At 48.5% G+C, this 15,258-nt stretch overlaps 1 protein-coding gene across 2 annotated transcripts in view; it reads right to left on the reverse strand.

Moving 5' to 3' along the window:
• Positions 1 to 229: 229 nt before the first annotated feature.
• ELL (elongation factor for RNA polymerase II) overlaps positions 230 to 15,258 on the reverse strand; it is a 50,649-nt gene continuing 35,620 nt past the window's right edge. For both annotated transcript variants that reach the window (XM_050985948.1, XM_050985950.1), the window contains exons 6-12: positions 14,742 to 14,866; positions 11,130 to 11,226; positions 7,917 to 8,424; positions 5,481 to 5,547; positions 2,675 to 2,846; positions 1,791 to 1,835; positions 230 to 843 (exon numbers count right to left, since the gene is read on the reverse strand). In XM_050985948.1, coding sequence (XP_050841905.1) covers positions 739 to 843; positions 1,791 to 1,835; positions 2,675 to 2,846; positions 5,481 to 5,547; positions 7,917 to 8,424; positions 11,130 to 11,226; positions 14,742 to 14,866 — 1,119 coding nt within the window. In that variant the 3' untranslated portion in view covers positions 230 to 738. The remainder of the gene's footprint in view (positions 844 to 1,790; positions 1,836 to 2,674; positions 2,847 to 5,480; positions 5,548 to 7,916; positions 8,425 to 11,129; positions 11,227 to 14,741; positions 14,867 to 15,258) is intronic.

Consider the following 15,258-nt stretch of genomic DNA (forward strand, 5'->3'; position numbering starts at 1 on the left):
CTTCCCAGCACTGGTGGCTGGAGGTGAACTGGGCAGACTGGGCAGGAGGTTTGCACCCAAACGCACAAAGCCGATCAAAAAAGGGGAAAAGGGGGTTGGATTTGTTTTGTTTTTTGGGATCCACCTCTGCCCTGGCCAAGGTGCTGAGCCCCAGGGGACCCCCTGTGCTGCCACCACCCCCTCCCACGCCCAGGATGCCAATGACAAAGCAGGGCCAGACAAGGAGAGCTCAGGGAACGTGGTGTATTTCCGCGGAGCCGGGAGCAGACAGCTCTCATTCCAAAACAGTCCTAGCAGCAATTCCAGTTCCTCACCATTTGTAGGACAATTTGTAACCCAGGTGGAGCTGGGGAATTACAACTTCATGCCAAACTTTTAATCCATGAAAACTACAGATTCTTAACCTTTGGGAGCTTCGGTCACTTTAGGCAAGTTTTCCCTTAAGTGTCAAACGCTGGCTTCAAATAAGCAGAATTTTTTGTTTGTTTGTTTTTTTTGTTTGTTTTTGTTATCCATTTGTTACATTCCAACATTCAGAGAGGCTTTAAAAACTCGGGAGGAGCGTGCTGGATGTGGACATGACAGATCTGGCATCTTAAAGTCATCCCCAAGTTCTTCAACCGCGAGGAATTAATGCTCGTCTCTGAAAGGGATTTTGGGTGTACAAAAGGGAACGTAACGTCCAGGCTGACTGGATTTTGGTTTGCCCTACCCAGTCCAGGGGTGAGTGAGTGGCAGCTAAAACTGCTGCTGGTCATACTCTGCTATCAGTTTTTTGATGTGGGCCAGTTTGTTGTGGAGGTATTCGCAGCGGTTCTTCTCTTGGCTGTAGTTGGGGTTTGTCTGCAAAATAAAATGAAAAAAAAAAGGAAGTGCAGAGGTGGGAAAGGTTTTGGAGAAATCAAAGCTAAGAGACATCACAGAGGAGATTGTGGGATGGTTTGGGATGGAGGGAATGCAAAGATCATCTCATCCCACGGGCAGGGACACCCAAGCCCCATCTGACCCTTCCAGGGATCCAGGGGCAGCCACAGCTTCTCTGGGAATTCCATCCCAATCCCTCCCAGGGAAGAATTTCCTAATATCCCACCTAAACCTCCCCCCTCTTTCAGCTTAAAACCATGGCAAGGAGCTTTTTTAGATCTCTCTTGAAAACAGTCCTGTTCTGATCAAAGCCAGCCAAGAATAAAATCCCTTTTCAGCATTATCCAGCTCCAGGAGCCTCCTCGCAGGGAAGGAGCACACCTGAGTTAGGCTCAGCCTAACTGGGCTCCCAACAGAGGCTCTGGAACAAAGATGAACTTCCAACAGGCAGGGAATATCTTCAAAGAGCTCCTAAATCCCTCAGGACAACAAGGCTCAGGACCATATTCACTTATTCAAAAAGAAAAATAAACCAAAAAAACAACAAATCCCCACTGGCGTGTGGATGCTTTGCATAAAAATCCTGAAATTTTATGTGCCCCAAACTCCAAAAAAATCTGGGGACAGAGCTCCAGAGCCTGATCCCAGCATCTGAAACACAAACTGTTCCTTCCCTGGAGAGATAAAGGCCCTGAGTGAACACAGCCATTGTGCCAGGGCCACGGCTCAGCGATCCCCAGGACCCAGGGGCACTCCCAGCTCCCCCCAAACCCTTTCTGAGCTGCTTTTAGGGACGGGCTGGAGCTGAACAAAGATCTGCTGGAATTGCCTCAGAGCCTGGGTTTGCTCTTGGCAAGGGCCCATCTCTTTCAGTCACACCAGGGGCACCACCCAAAAGCCTTCTGTGGCCAAGGACATTCCCTTACCTTTTTAATTTTCCGGTATTCCTGTAAAATTTGATCGTGGATGGTCTAAAATTAAAAAAAGAGAGGAAAAAATAGGGCATTATTTTCAGTTCTGCAGTAGGTATTTAGTGATGGCTCAATGTACACAATTCCTCCAAATCCCAACCAAAATCTGCTCCCTCCATGGCTTCCCTGGGCAGATCCAAACCAGCTCTGATTCCATGGATATCCTGGAGCTGACACAGAAGGGTGAAGCCCCACTCCTCACCTGTGACAAGCACCTGGATTCCAGGATAATTCACATTTCCAAAGCCCTAACTGATCTTTTTTTCCCCACCACCAAGATCTGAAAATAATCCAGTGAGGAATTTTGCAAGGAGAAGGGCAGGAGGTTTGAGGGAGGAAGCTGTGCTCAGCACAATAGGTGCTCTGTAAAAATCTGTTTATTATCCTCGACGAGACTCACTTCTTCAAGCTAATGAATAGCTAAAACTCTTTAAAAATCACTCTGACAAGCCCAATAATGCTGCATTATTAAGATCAAAGATTGCAGAGGAACAGATGACCCCGTGCTAACTCCCCTTCCAGCCCTGATACGCTCCCATATGTGCAAATATGAGTTTTTCTGGCTGGGATACACTAATAGCTTCCAGCAGCTTTTGGCTAAGGACACCAATTGTCTCACTGAGGCCTTTCCTTGTCAACAAGTCCCATGATGTGGCTCCAGCCTGAAAAAGGAGCAGCACAGAGCTGGGTTAGGAGCATTCCCCAAAGCTGTCAGCTGTGTGCACGTTCCCCAGCAGCTCCGAGGCTGGAATTCAGACACCGACCCAGCCCAAGGAGAGCAGGATCAGAGCCCTGCACTCTGCCACGTGCTCAGGGAGCTCTCTCAGCTCTCTTTCTACCTTGTATTCCTCCGAGCCCTGCAGAAGCTGCTTCAGCTTGGCATCCAGCTGGGTGAACCGTCGGGTTATCCGCTCTATCCGGGCGTGCAGGTCCCGGTACTCGTTGTACTCCGCGTTGAAGTCGTTCTTGTAGCTCTGACGCTGCTCCGAGGAGGAAATGGCTGCGTATTTTCTGCAGGGGAAAAGGCTCTGGTCAATGGGCTTGGAGGAGGGAACTGGTTTTAGGTGGGGATTGGTTTGGGGGGGATTGGTTTTAGGGATAGATTGGTTTTGGGGGATTCTCTCTGGGTTGCGGCGGTGCCGAGCGTGGGGGATGAACCTGGAAATAAAACCATGGATAATTGAGGATCACAAGATCATCTAAATGGGTTTTGGAAGGAATGGGTTTTGAGGAGAGGATTGGTTTGGGGGGAATTTGTTTTAGGAGGGGATTGGTTTTAGGGATAGATTGGTTTTGGGGGATTCTCTCTGGGTTGTGGTGGTGCCGAGTGTGGGGGGATGAGCCTGGAAACAAAACCATGGATAACTGAGGAGCACAGGATCATCTAAATGGGGTTTTGGGAAGGAATGGGTTTTGAGGTCAATGGGTTTTGAGGAAGGGATTGGTTTTGAGGGGGATTCTCTCTGGGTTGCTGCAGTGGGGATGAGCCTGGAAACAAAAGCGTGGATAACTGAGGATCACAGGAGCATCCAAATGGGGTTTTTGGGAATGAATTCTTCACTGTGAAGGGTCTGGGATGGAATTCCCAGAGAAGCTGTGGTTACCTCATCCCTGGAAGTGTCTGGAGCACCCTGGGATAGGGGAAGGTGTCTGTCCAGCCCAAACCACTCTGAGGTTACAGCTGGAAAAGCCCTCCAAGATCAAACCCCAGCACTGCCAAGGCCACCACTAAACCACGTCCCCAAGTGCCACATCCCCATGGCTTAAACCCCTCAGGGATGGTGATTCCCTCTCCCAGTGAAGAAATTCTCCCTAATATCCCACCCAAAGCTCCCCTGGTGCAGCTTGAGGCCTTTTCCTCTCCTCCTGACTTGCACTAAAGTAGCAAATTATGGAGGCAACCACCGGGGATTGTTGCCTTGACCTCCTGTAAAACAAACAATGTTTGCTCCCAAAACTTCCTATCTCTGCCAGATAGGGTGGGATGGGCAGGTACAGCCAAGCCTGGAGCAGCTGGGGGTGGAGGAGGACACTCAGATAGTGCTGCTACAGCTTCTCTGACTCCTGCTGGCCCGCAGAACATGGAGTTCTGCATCTGTGCCAGGCATTGGAACAGCAGGAATATGATGCTTGCAGTGTTAAGAGTCTTTAAAGGAACACAAAAAGCATTGAGCCATCGTTGCAAAACGCTGGCAGGGTGATTATGTGGCAAGAGCATGACAAGAAAACCACGGTGAGGAGCTTTATGCAGTTTTTTTGGTTTTTTTTTTTTCCCACCACCAATTCTATTTCCAGCACCTTCTTGAGACACTTGACGTGTCCTGAGCTCAGGTTGAACTGATGTGGCTTTGGGGGCCTTTTGGAAGTTATTCTGCTCAACAAAAAGACATTAAAGCTGATTTTTACTGCCCTCTCTGAAGGTAAAACTCATCTTTTGGCTCAAATGTGCCTCCCTGCTCTGGCTGCAGCAGGGCCAGGGTGGTGCCTGAACATGGAAAAGCTGATTTAGGCCTCAAATTAAGGGGAAACTTTCAGTGCTTTAACTTTTTATGAATTCCAAACTTCCAGAACTGATTCCTTGCCAGGGGTGTGATAAAAAACCATCCACCAGGATAAAGAGCATCAAACAGCAGGGACAGGTCTCAGAATTTGAGGAGCTGGGCACAAAGCAGTCAGATCCCACTGGGTGAGAGCACAGAGCTCAGAAACCTCTCCCAGTTTCTTTGGGGAGAGCCCAAGGAGCTGCAATATCCCATTCTGGGAGGGATCAGTGAGTGAGAGAAAAAAACCACCCCCAGCCACACAAATTCTTTGGAATAACCCTAAAAATGTCACCTTGAAGGGGTTGTTTGTATGGCTGATCCAGCAAAGCAGAAACCACAGCAGGAACCTTTATCTGCCCTAGAGCTTCCTCCTCCTCCTCCTCCTCCTCCTCCTCCTCCTCCTCTTCCTCCTCCTCCATCCCTTCCCTCCCAGCAATCCCAGCACAGCCAAACCAGCTCTGATGGAAACAACCCCCAAGGCTGGGACATGCACTGAGAATTTTTCCCCCTCCCAGCTACAAGTTCTTCCCTCACCCCAAAGCTTTGTTCAGAACAGGTTTGGGTTTATGCAGATTCTGGGCTTCCTTCACAGGGATTTTTGGGCTTTGCTTGTTTAATTAACCCCGAGGGGATCTGATTAAAAAATCAAGAAACAACCCAGGGGTTAGAGCCTCCCAGGAAAGAATATTTCACTGCTTTATGGAGATGATCTTGGCTCTGAAGAGGGCAAGAATTAACAAACCAGCCCAAATCCTTCCTTGCCCTGCCTTCCCCAGCAGATTATTCCCTCTCAGGGTTTCCAGCTGGAATGTGGAGATGTTTAATCCTCACCAACCCCTCTAAGGTATGAAATGTGTCTTGAAGTGCTTCAACAGTTTATAGGAGATACCTTTGAACTCCTCAAGGAGGTAAAAACCAGCTTTGATATCAAGTTTAGTCTCAACTATTCATCTGCAGAGCTGGGTTTACTCTTTTCCTTACACCCACCTAACAAAGTTCTATCAAATAACACAAAAAGTCCAACAAAAATCCCCAGCACGTTGTGATTTCTCAGCCTGAAACACGACCCCAAAGTGATGAAGCAACTGATAAACATACTTACAATAAATAATCTGGCATTTCTGAAGTTGATGTTGGTACACTAGAATTATTGCATGTTCCATTTAAACCTGAAAAAATAAAGATTTGTTTATAGACGTTCTTAAACTTCAAAGCTCTTTGCAGTTCAGCTTGAAACTCGTAAAACTTGCCTGAAATATACAGTTTGTGGAATTCTAAAGGGTTTCTGTTTTGCTTGGAACTGACAGAGGCAGAGGAGCCACAACAAGGTGGCTGAAAGTTCAAGGCTCCTCCAGTGTTTGTCTGTCAGCAAAACAACACAAACATCAGCCTGTGCACCGAGCAGGGAAAAAAATCTGAATTTAACTGGTGGATAAACAGTGCCTGGAGTGGGATAACACTGAGAGCACCTCTGGGAAGGAGGAAAACACAGCCCTGAGCCCAGAGAGCTGAGCTGGGCAAGGTGAACCTTGTGCTCTCCTGCTTCTACACTTGAGAGAGTCCTCTGGGCATCTCCAGGGGGAGATTCCTGAATTAATATCCCAGAGTCCTGCAGGGCACCACTGAGAGGATTTTAGGGAATGCAGCTCCAAACATAATCCAGGCAGTAAAGACTGCTCAGAAACTGAAGGGAGAAGAGAATAAACCTAAAGCAGAGCCATCCTGCACTGTCTGGTAGATAAATGTGGAGGGGGAGAACAGCTGGATCCACCTCTGGACAGGGAAATGTGGAGAATTCCAAACCCTCAGCAGGGTTTGGAATTCTCCAAACCCATTTCTCCTTGCACAACCTGAGCCACCAGGACCTGGAATTTCCTCTGGATTTCCAGGGAAAAGCTTTCCTGATTTCTGACTCCATCCCAGTCCCCAACTCCTGCTGCAGCTCCTCCTGCTCTTCCCCCTTCCCTGAGCACAGCCTGGAGGATGCAGAGCAGGGCTGAAGGAGGTTTATTTTGCCTGTGAGTGCCACCTACTGACTGAAAGGACCCCAAAGGTCCCTCCAGAGCCTCTGGAACAAAATTCCTGAGAGAAACTCCCACTCCTGGCAGGGGTGTCCCTGCCCACGGCAGGTGGTGGAAGCAGATGAGCTTTAAGGTCCTTCCAAGCCAAACTTTTTGGGATTCTCTGCTTCCCTACAGCTCCAGGGGGAATCTGGGGAAGGAGCAGGATGAGGCTGGTGCTACCCACAGAAGGAAAACATCCCAGTTCTGGCTGTGCAGGACTGACCACATCCTGTTTACGATTGCTCCCAGCCCAGCTCGTGTTTGTTACCTCCAAACAGCAGCAGGAACAAACCCCAGCTCCTCCTAATTAACAAAAATCCAGGAATTGAACAGTGAAGAGAAGCAGGAAAGGTGGTGGAGGAGGCTCAGCAATTCCCCAGGAATTTGGGTATTAATAAGACAAAAAGAGAGAATGTGTGAGTGTCTCTCCAGAACCACTCCAGAGGCTCATGGGGAAGAGAAACAACGTGGAAGAAACACAATATTCACAGAAAAAAAACCTGGGACTGACCCAAAAGTGGAAGAATTCTCAGTTCTGCAGTGCCCCACACCCATCAGCCCCATGGACTGTCCTCAGCTGAGCCACCCAAATGCATTTTGTCACTGCTGCAAAGCCTGTGGGGAGGGGAGGGCTGGGACCAGCTCAATCCCAACACCCTGAGAAGCTCCCCCTTTCCAGGAATCCACAAAGGAGTCTCCATTTCCAAATATTGTCCTTTTGGAGCCAAAACTGGGGGATTTTCGTGCACCAAGGGGGAAGGGGAATGTAGAAAATAGCAACAGGGTGAAGGAAAATACACAAAGGAATTTAACAGATATTCCCAGAGGCTGCAGGGAAAGTCCCAGTGCTCTGGGGAGCTGTAACAAACAGCAGGAAACATGGAAACAGCAGGAAAAGGAATGGATGGGATCAGCCAAGAAAGATTCTCTGCTCTGACTTCTAAGAGTGCTCTGGAACAGTGGCCTGGTGGAAAATGTTTTCACCCCACCTCAGTGGAGATGCACTGCTTGGATAAATCAATCCCCAGCCCCAGTGGGATGTGAGGAAGCTTTTCCAGCCTGGCAGAGCTGGTTCTTTACCAGCATTGATCACCAGGTTTATCTATCATTTCTTTTGTAGACAATTTTAAAAGCTTTTGTGAGTAACTTTTCATTAAAAACCCAAACAAGAGTCATCACACAAGAGGCAACACAAGCTCTGCACTGCTCTTCCCACTGCTCCCAGCCTTTCATCCCCACAGATCAGCCCAGCTTTTAATTTAACCAGGAGAGAAACATGACACGCTCTGAGGCAGCCCCAAACAGCACAGAAGGTTAAACAGGAAAAACCTGACAGCCTGTGTGTGGAGAGGGAGCACCTCTGGTGATTTGGAGGGAGGACAACGCTGGCATTTGGGTCCCCAGAGCACCTGGGGTGGCCCAGGATGTGCCCATCCCTCCAGGGAACGCTGGCACCACACCCAGCCCTCACTCACCTGGGACCTGCTCCTGGGCAACACTAACTAAGTCAGCATTTTTTATTACTTCACAGTTCTGCTTCTCCTCTTTGCACTTCTCCTCGCTCTTCTTCTCCTTCCTCTCCTTCTCTTTGTCTTTGTGCTTTTTGGATTTTTTCTTGGATTTGACGTAGGAGCCGCAGTTGTGTTTGCTGCTCTGGGCACAGTCTGTGGGCAGGGGGTGACTCAGTCTCTCGGGAGGCTCCGTGCTGCTCTCACAGTCTCTGCCGTTGTGAGTCAGGTCGTTGCTGACATCCGAGAGGGGATCGTGGGGCCTGGGCAGCTCCAGGGCCGGGAGGGAGGAGCTGGAGCTGACCGGCTCGGGCAGGGCCGGGGGCAGGGCAGGGGCAGGGGGGACCAGGCTGTCCTTCCCGTTGGAGGAATTCAGCTTCCCGTTGAGAGTGGGTTGGGTTCTGTGAGCCAAATGGGAGATCCTGGGCTTTTTGTTGGCCAGGGGGTCGATGAACTCCACAGGTAAGGGTCGTTTCTGTTAGGGAGGAGGGGGGGTGGGAAAAAAAAAAAAAAAAAAAAGAGAATTAAATCGCGTTGAAGGTGCAGAAGTGGAGCTGGGTGTTGCCACTAGGTGGTGGTGCAATACAGGGGAGAAGGGAACATCCCCGGGAAAAGCAGCTTATCCATCCCCAAGCTGCTTCCCAGAGCCCTCGGTTTGGTGGGACAGCTTAAAGAATCCCACCAGCAATTCCTGACCTCCCCTACTGCCCACACACGGCCCCAGCCCACTCTCCCTGCAGCTTCTTTCAAACCCAGCCCTTTGAAACTCAAACCTTCCCCCTGTCCCAGCCAATTTGAGAGTGGAAATATCCCTGGCAGTGCCCAAGGCCAGGCTGGACAGGGTTTGGAGCAACCTGGGACAGTGGAAGGTGCCCCTGCCCACGGCAGGGGTGGCACTGCATGATCCTTAAGCTCCCATCCAACCCAAACAATTCCAGGATAAAAACATCTGTCCTGAGCACCCCAAAGTCCCTGGGAAGGAAAAACATGCTCAGCCCTCTGGAGCAGGGAAGGATTCACCAGTTCTGCATTTTATTCCCAGCTCTGGGGCCAAGAGCTTCACCCCTTCCTCTTCTCGAGAGCGAGGCATTGCCCGGAAGAGGGGAGGAAGTGCCAAGTGCTCAGTTCTCAGAATTTCAGGCAAAAGGGGACATCTAGAAAGCCACGTCACAGGAGCCAACGTGACCTGAGCAAGCCCTTTTGGAGCAAGGCTAGAGAAGGAAGTGGTTCCCAGCTGTGCCCATACCTTGGAGGCAGCCTGGAAAAGCTGCTCCATGGAAGAACCCATCCATCAGGCTGAGCCCAGCCAAAACCACCTCAGCCAGCCCTCACTGTGTGCCCACCTGGCAGCTCTGGGGCTGCACCAGCTCTGAGCCAAAGATTATTCAGTGCCCAGAGGAAAACAAGCGATAGCTCTGGGTATTTCTTTTGGATAATCCATTATTTTCTTTCTGTCTCAGGCAGGATCGCGACGCGTCTGCGAATGGAAATGTTGTTCCATGGCTGAGGTGCAGCTGCATGGTGGCTGGAGCAGCCCCTAATTCCCTCTTTTTCACCTGGATTGTTCTCTCCCTTTGCTAACTCAGGGGTCTTGAGGACACTGCTCAGTGCCAGGAATTCTTTCCACCTGTCAGGGTAATTAAGGAAGAGCTGCTGGTTCTGCCACTGAGCTCAAGGGGCAAGGACAGCACGTCCGACCGGCTTGGCAACCTCACCTCCCCCAGGAGGGGACATCTCCATCTGCAGGGCTCTGAGCAGGTGACACAGCTCAAAAACCTGCCAGATTTACAACCTTTTCTCTAAAAACAACCAATATCAGCTTCTCCAAACTCATCTCTCTGGTTAGGAGGGTTATATACATTCATTTTCTAGAATTACCAGACCAATCTTCTTCACCTGCATTCCACAGCTGAACCTTCCCAAAATATTCTGCATTCCAGCCTACCAAATCCCAATCCTCTGCTGGCACTGCACCCATTACAAACCATTTCTCTAAATAGAAACTACAGCCAGAGAGTATTAAAAAAGTGACAGCTCACAACGCTGTGGTTTCTGTCTGACACGACAGAATCATGCTGGAAATATTTCTATTCCACACTGGACTGTCCCTGTTTCACCTAAATCCAACCCAACCAACCACCCAAAGTTTCAGCTGGGTCATTCTGAGAGATCAAAACCTCACCCTAAAGACCTCTGAATCTTTAAAATACAGCCAGCCAGAGAAACAAGATGATTTTTCAACCTTAAAAAACAACACAAGGCCAGGATCTTTCTGAGCTAACTCGAAGGTGATCGTTCTTCATTCACCAGGAACAAGCCCACAGCAGAGCAGGAGAGGATTTGGAATCAGCTACCTGGCAAACAAGTTACACAGTCCTTGTTCTCAACCAGAGAATTGCCTCTCTCTGAGTGCCAGAGAGCAGATAATTTCTTTACCTGTTAATATTCTTTGCCACTAATCCTCGGTGCGTCTGTCCAGACAAGCAGGCATTACACATTCCATTGGCAGGAGAAGAATAAATACTCAACTTGTCTGGGCTGACCCACACTGGAAGAAGGGAAGGCAGAACATTGGGAAGGCAGAACATTTCACAATGCCAGCAACGCCTGGGCTGGGAGATCCTGGGAGAAGTGGGGACAAGGCTCTGCTTGACACACGTCAAACGTGGCTCCTGGGTGGTTTATGGTCATGGAAAAAGCAGGCAAAATGTTCTTTTCACAGCTCCCTGCTCTGGCATCTCTGAGACAGGAGCAGCCCAACCTGCCCCTGATCTGTCATGGCAATTAGGCTGCAAAAGGTCAAGGGTTTTAATAACCCAGCCGTGTTTGGGAGCTGCTTATTACAGCTTGGTTCCACTCAATTATTAGTAATGAGGAAAACACAAGCTCGTTCTCCCAGGAACTCCAGGAGGGATGGAGGCACTGCAAAAGGAATTTAGCCCTTAAAACTAAACCTGAGCCTCAAACTTGTCAGAGATCTTCCCCACAGGCCCTCGCTGAGCCACGGCCAGAGGAGAAACAGATGCTGAGAAAAGCCAGAATGAGACTCCAACTTCATAAAAGAGAAATAAAACCCCCAGGACCTCCTGACCTGGCAGCAGGTGATTACAGGGTGCAGACAGGCACGGCTCAGCCTGGACCCACAGGAGCAGCCAGGGGCTGGGAGGGGGGATCACCCACCTGGGGGGGAGAGCTGGAGTTGAGGGTGTCCTTTGGAGGGCTCAGGGAAGGAGCTTCTCCCTGGAAAGCGCCGCTGTTCTGGGGCTGGCACAGCTTCCTGCAAAACACAACCAGGGCTGGTCACACCCCGTGCCAAGGGGACAGGTGGCACTGCACACCTCAGGCTTGGAGGGGCCACCAAGGAGCTCCTTCAGGCTCTGGTCTCTGGCAAAATCCGAAACTGCTATGGGAAAATATCAATGATAAATTGGAATTCCTCATCTCCTTCTTGCTTTCCCATCGTTTTTTTGTGGCTCTTTGGCAGTGGAAGGGACACCTTGGAAGTCCTGGATACATGAAAGGATTCCCTGCTGAATTTGGAACTCTTTTTTTAACAATTTTACCTTTTTTTCTCTTGAACTGGCAAGAATTAAAACAAATTAATTCCAGCCTCAGAAACATAATTCACAGGGAGACCAGTGAAAGTGGCATTGAATTTGAAGGTGTAAAGGATTTCAGATATTAATCCTGCTGATTGAAATACAGCTCGGGGAGACATTAATTAAACAAATTTCTGCTGAGTGTTTGCTTTCTGAGACAGCCCAGAAAGCAAAGTTCACTGAAGAGGGGCTGCAACTCAAGCTCAGATGTTGAGGAAGAAGTTCTCCCACTCATTAGCATCATTAAAAGAACATTTTATGGCAACAGGAGCCCTTTCAGCAGCGAGCTCCTCTGGGTCCAGGAAAAGCAGCATTAAAACAGGAACTGCTGAGGTATTATTGGTCCACCAGGATTTACATTCTGGGCTTCCCAATAATACTTTGAAGTTGCATCATGCAAAACAGAGCTACTCTGGGCTGTATTTGTGGTATTGGACAAATAAAATTAAAAAAAAAAACCCTTTTGTAGCAACAAAAAATACAATTGGAATCATGTGAATTCCCCTGCAGGCTGGGTCTCTGCTCCTCTGCAGATCTCAGAGTGTTTTCCCAGCCCACCAGCTCTGACCAACAATTTTGACACCAGACTGTCCCTCAATTAATCATTCCAAAAAAAAAAAAAAAAACCCCACAAAAAACCCCCACTCTTGCATCAAGTTGCAGCTGACAAACTGAAAAAAAAAAAAAAAATAGAATTCAGGGTTAAAGGTTTTAATAAAGCAGCTCTGCAGTCAGTTTGTCAGGAGCTGTGGAGCCTGAATAAACCCAGGTTTAAATTCTCCCACAAGAAACTGGAATCAGCATTAAAGCTCACTCCTATCCTCTAAACATTGGGAAGATTTATCTCAGAGATAACACCCAGGGCTTGACAAGATCTGGCTTTTAACCTGAGCTCGAACCTCAGGCTGTGCTGCAGCAATATTTAGATATTTGCAGTGTCACCACTGCCCTGGCTCTGTTCAATTTTATTTTAAACAACCTCAGATCAACCCAAGGAAAGGAGCTGGGCATTGAGAACACTGAGCTCAGTCCAAGTGGCTTTTGGGGGGCTGGCTGAGCAAGGCTGTCACATCTCCTAATTGTTAATTGTGGATTTAAGGAGTTGTGAGAGCTCAGAGGAGGAGAGATGCCAGGGAATCCTGGAATGCTTTGGGATGGAAGGACCTGGAAGCTCACCCAGCCCCTGTGGGAACCCAGCCCATCCCTCCTGATGTCCAGAGATACCCAGAGAATCCTTGGGGGGCTCGGGGGTCTTGGAATGTTGCCAAAAGCACTTGGTGGATGGATTTTGATCCATCTGGGGATGTGCCAGCGATGTGTGAGGAGATGGAACCTGTGGGAATCACTGGGGTGGGAATGGTGAAGGGGAGACACAATTATAGGGTAAATCCCAGATTTTGGGGTTTGGGTACAGGGGGGTTGTGGAGACGAGATGGAGGAAACAAGGCAGGTCACAAGACTCTTCTTTCTTCTTCTTGCCATCCATCTCCTGCTGTGGTGTTGGCACTTGGGGATTGGGCTGGGGTGAGGGTGCACTTGGTGACGAGGGTGACAGGTATTGGGGATAAAAGGTAAATCTGATATCCGGAGTTTTTGTTATAAAAGATGTGGTCAGAGTGCCTTTGGCTGCCCTGCTGGTCAGATCCCAGTCGGGCAGAGAAGGGACTTTACAGATAAGATATAATAAACAATTCTGAAGACCGAAAAACCCTGGAGTCCAGACTCATCTTTTGAGACACAGCCAGAACCATCCTGGGGGTGTGTGGGGACAGAGACAAACAGCCGGACCCCACAAGCCCCAGGCTGGGACACCTCCCACAGCCCAGGGTCCCCAAGGGTGACAGAGGGATGGAAAACATAACCAAGGAGGGGGAAATGAGCTGGTTTAAGCCAAGCCTAGCTAGACCCAGCTTTAGCATCTCCAGATGTGTCAGTGAGTGCAGCTGCTGAGGCACTGAGTGGCCACTGGCCCTGGGAGCCAGGGGCACCTGAACAATTGCAAACCCTGCTGCCCCCTGTGCCCTTTCTCTGGTTTTTTTTTCTCCTGTCTTCGGCCCAACATGTTTTTCTCCCACTCTGGAGCCTCATTACCTGCACTGCCTGAGCAGGGCTTTGTTTGTACAGTTGAATACATCCTTTCCAAGGTCTATTTTTAGACCCCAGCCCAAGTGAAGGGCACAATTCTAGAAAAAGCAATAAACATGGCTTTTCTACAGGGAGAAATTCACTTTGGGTATATATATTTATTTTTTTGAAAGCCATAAAGATTGCGTGGCAATTGTATTTTTCCTTTTAATTATAATTTCACATCAAGGCCCTTTAAATGAGTTTTGATTTTCCTTGAGCACACCAAAGCACTTGGAGTGCAAGTTTTCTGTTGGTTTAAAAAGTCTCATCTCTAAGCCAATTGTGCTTTTAAATCATGGGAAGTGCTCAAACAGAGCATGCTGTGCTTCAGCTTAACCAAAAGTAGAATAAAATAAAGCACAAGTAAAAGCTCTGCCTGCAATGACAAAATCTGAACCAAGGCACTGAAAAATATCAACACTGAGAGCAGAATTCTGTGTAAAACTGGGAAGATTTGGTCTCTTTCCCTGCCAACCAGAAGCTTCCAAGCTTGGAGGCTTCACCTAAGGAAAATATCTCTAGAGGGAACAAAAAAATCCAGCAATGAGGATGAACTGAGTCAGTTAAGGGCTGTTCCAGGAGGGAACATGGGAACAGAGATCACACTCCAAGCAGGACAAGCAGCAGGATTTTAAATGGATTTATCCCTACAGAACAACCTCTTGCTTTTCCACACATCCACGATTCCAACCCAATCTCAGATTCAGGGATCAAACACTTCAGCCTGTACAGAAGATGTGGGAAAAAGGAAGAAGAGTTTCAAAGGAGAGCTGAGCTGGAGACATTTAATCACCTCATCTGCCAGGATTTTAGACCAGCAGTATTAACTCCACCAGCTCTGCTCCCTGGCAGGTTTCCCCCAAGCTTTGCCTCTAATGATTTAAGGGTGATGAGAAGAGTGGATCCACTTGGATATTCAAGTTTAGTCCACTCCTACAGGTCCCTGGGTGATGGACAGTTTAAAATGATGTCAAAATAAGTCACACCCCCAACTTACAGACCTTGGTCACGCTGATTTACAGAACCTTCCCTGGATGATAGCACAGAGAAGAAAATGGGTAATTACCTAACGAGGATCCTCTTCAACAACTGCTGATCTCCTTCTGAGTAGCCAGGCCAGTCCTTCTGCACCTCTTTGTATACACAATCTTTCAGTGTGAAAGTGCTGTCCTTGGCACTCAGATTTGCCACCTGGAACAGAAGGAATTTGGGAAAATCATCATCAGGGTTTCATTTTCTCCCTTCCTCGACCAAACAAGAGCTAAAGATGAAGGCAAAATCTGAGCAGACTTAGCAGCTGTTAGTAGTGTCAGAGAACAAGGAGAGACTTTAATATTTCACTTCCTTATTATTAAGATTATTTAATCAAACTGTGGCTTTCTTTTGGCCTTGTCACTGCAATAATTCATAAGGAGTTTCTAAAGCACATCCAGTTGAGTGGGAAATAAGTCATATCTAAAAGAGATTATTCAGCTTGGGGAGCCTGGACCAGCACACCAGCACTTGATGGAAACACCTGGAAGTAAAGCCTTAATGGGAACAGGCAGTTCACTTATCACACCTGTCCCACAGCCAAAATGGGG

This window comes from Serinus canaria, chromosome 28 (genome assembly GCF_022539315.1).
Source record: "Serinus canaria isolate serCan28SL12 chromosome 28, serCan2020, whole genome shotgun sequence".
NCBI lineage: Eukaryota > Metazoa > Chordata > Aves > Passeriformes > Fringillidae > Serinus > Serinus canaria.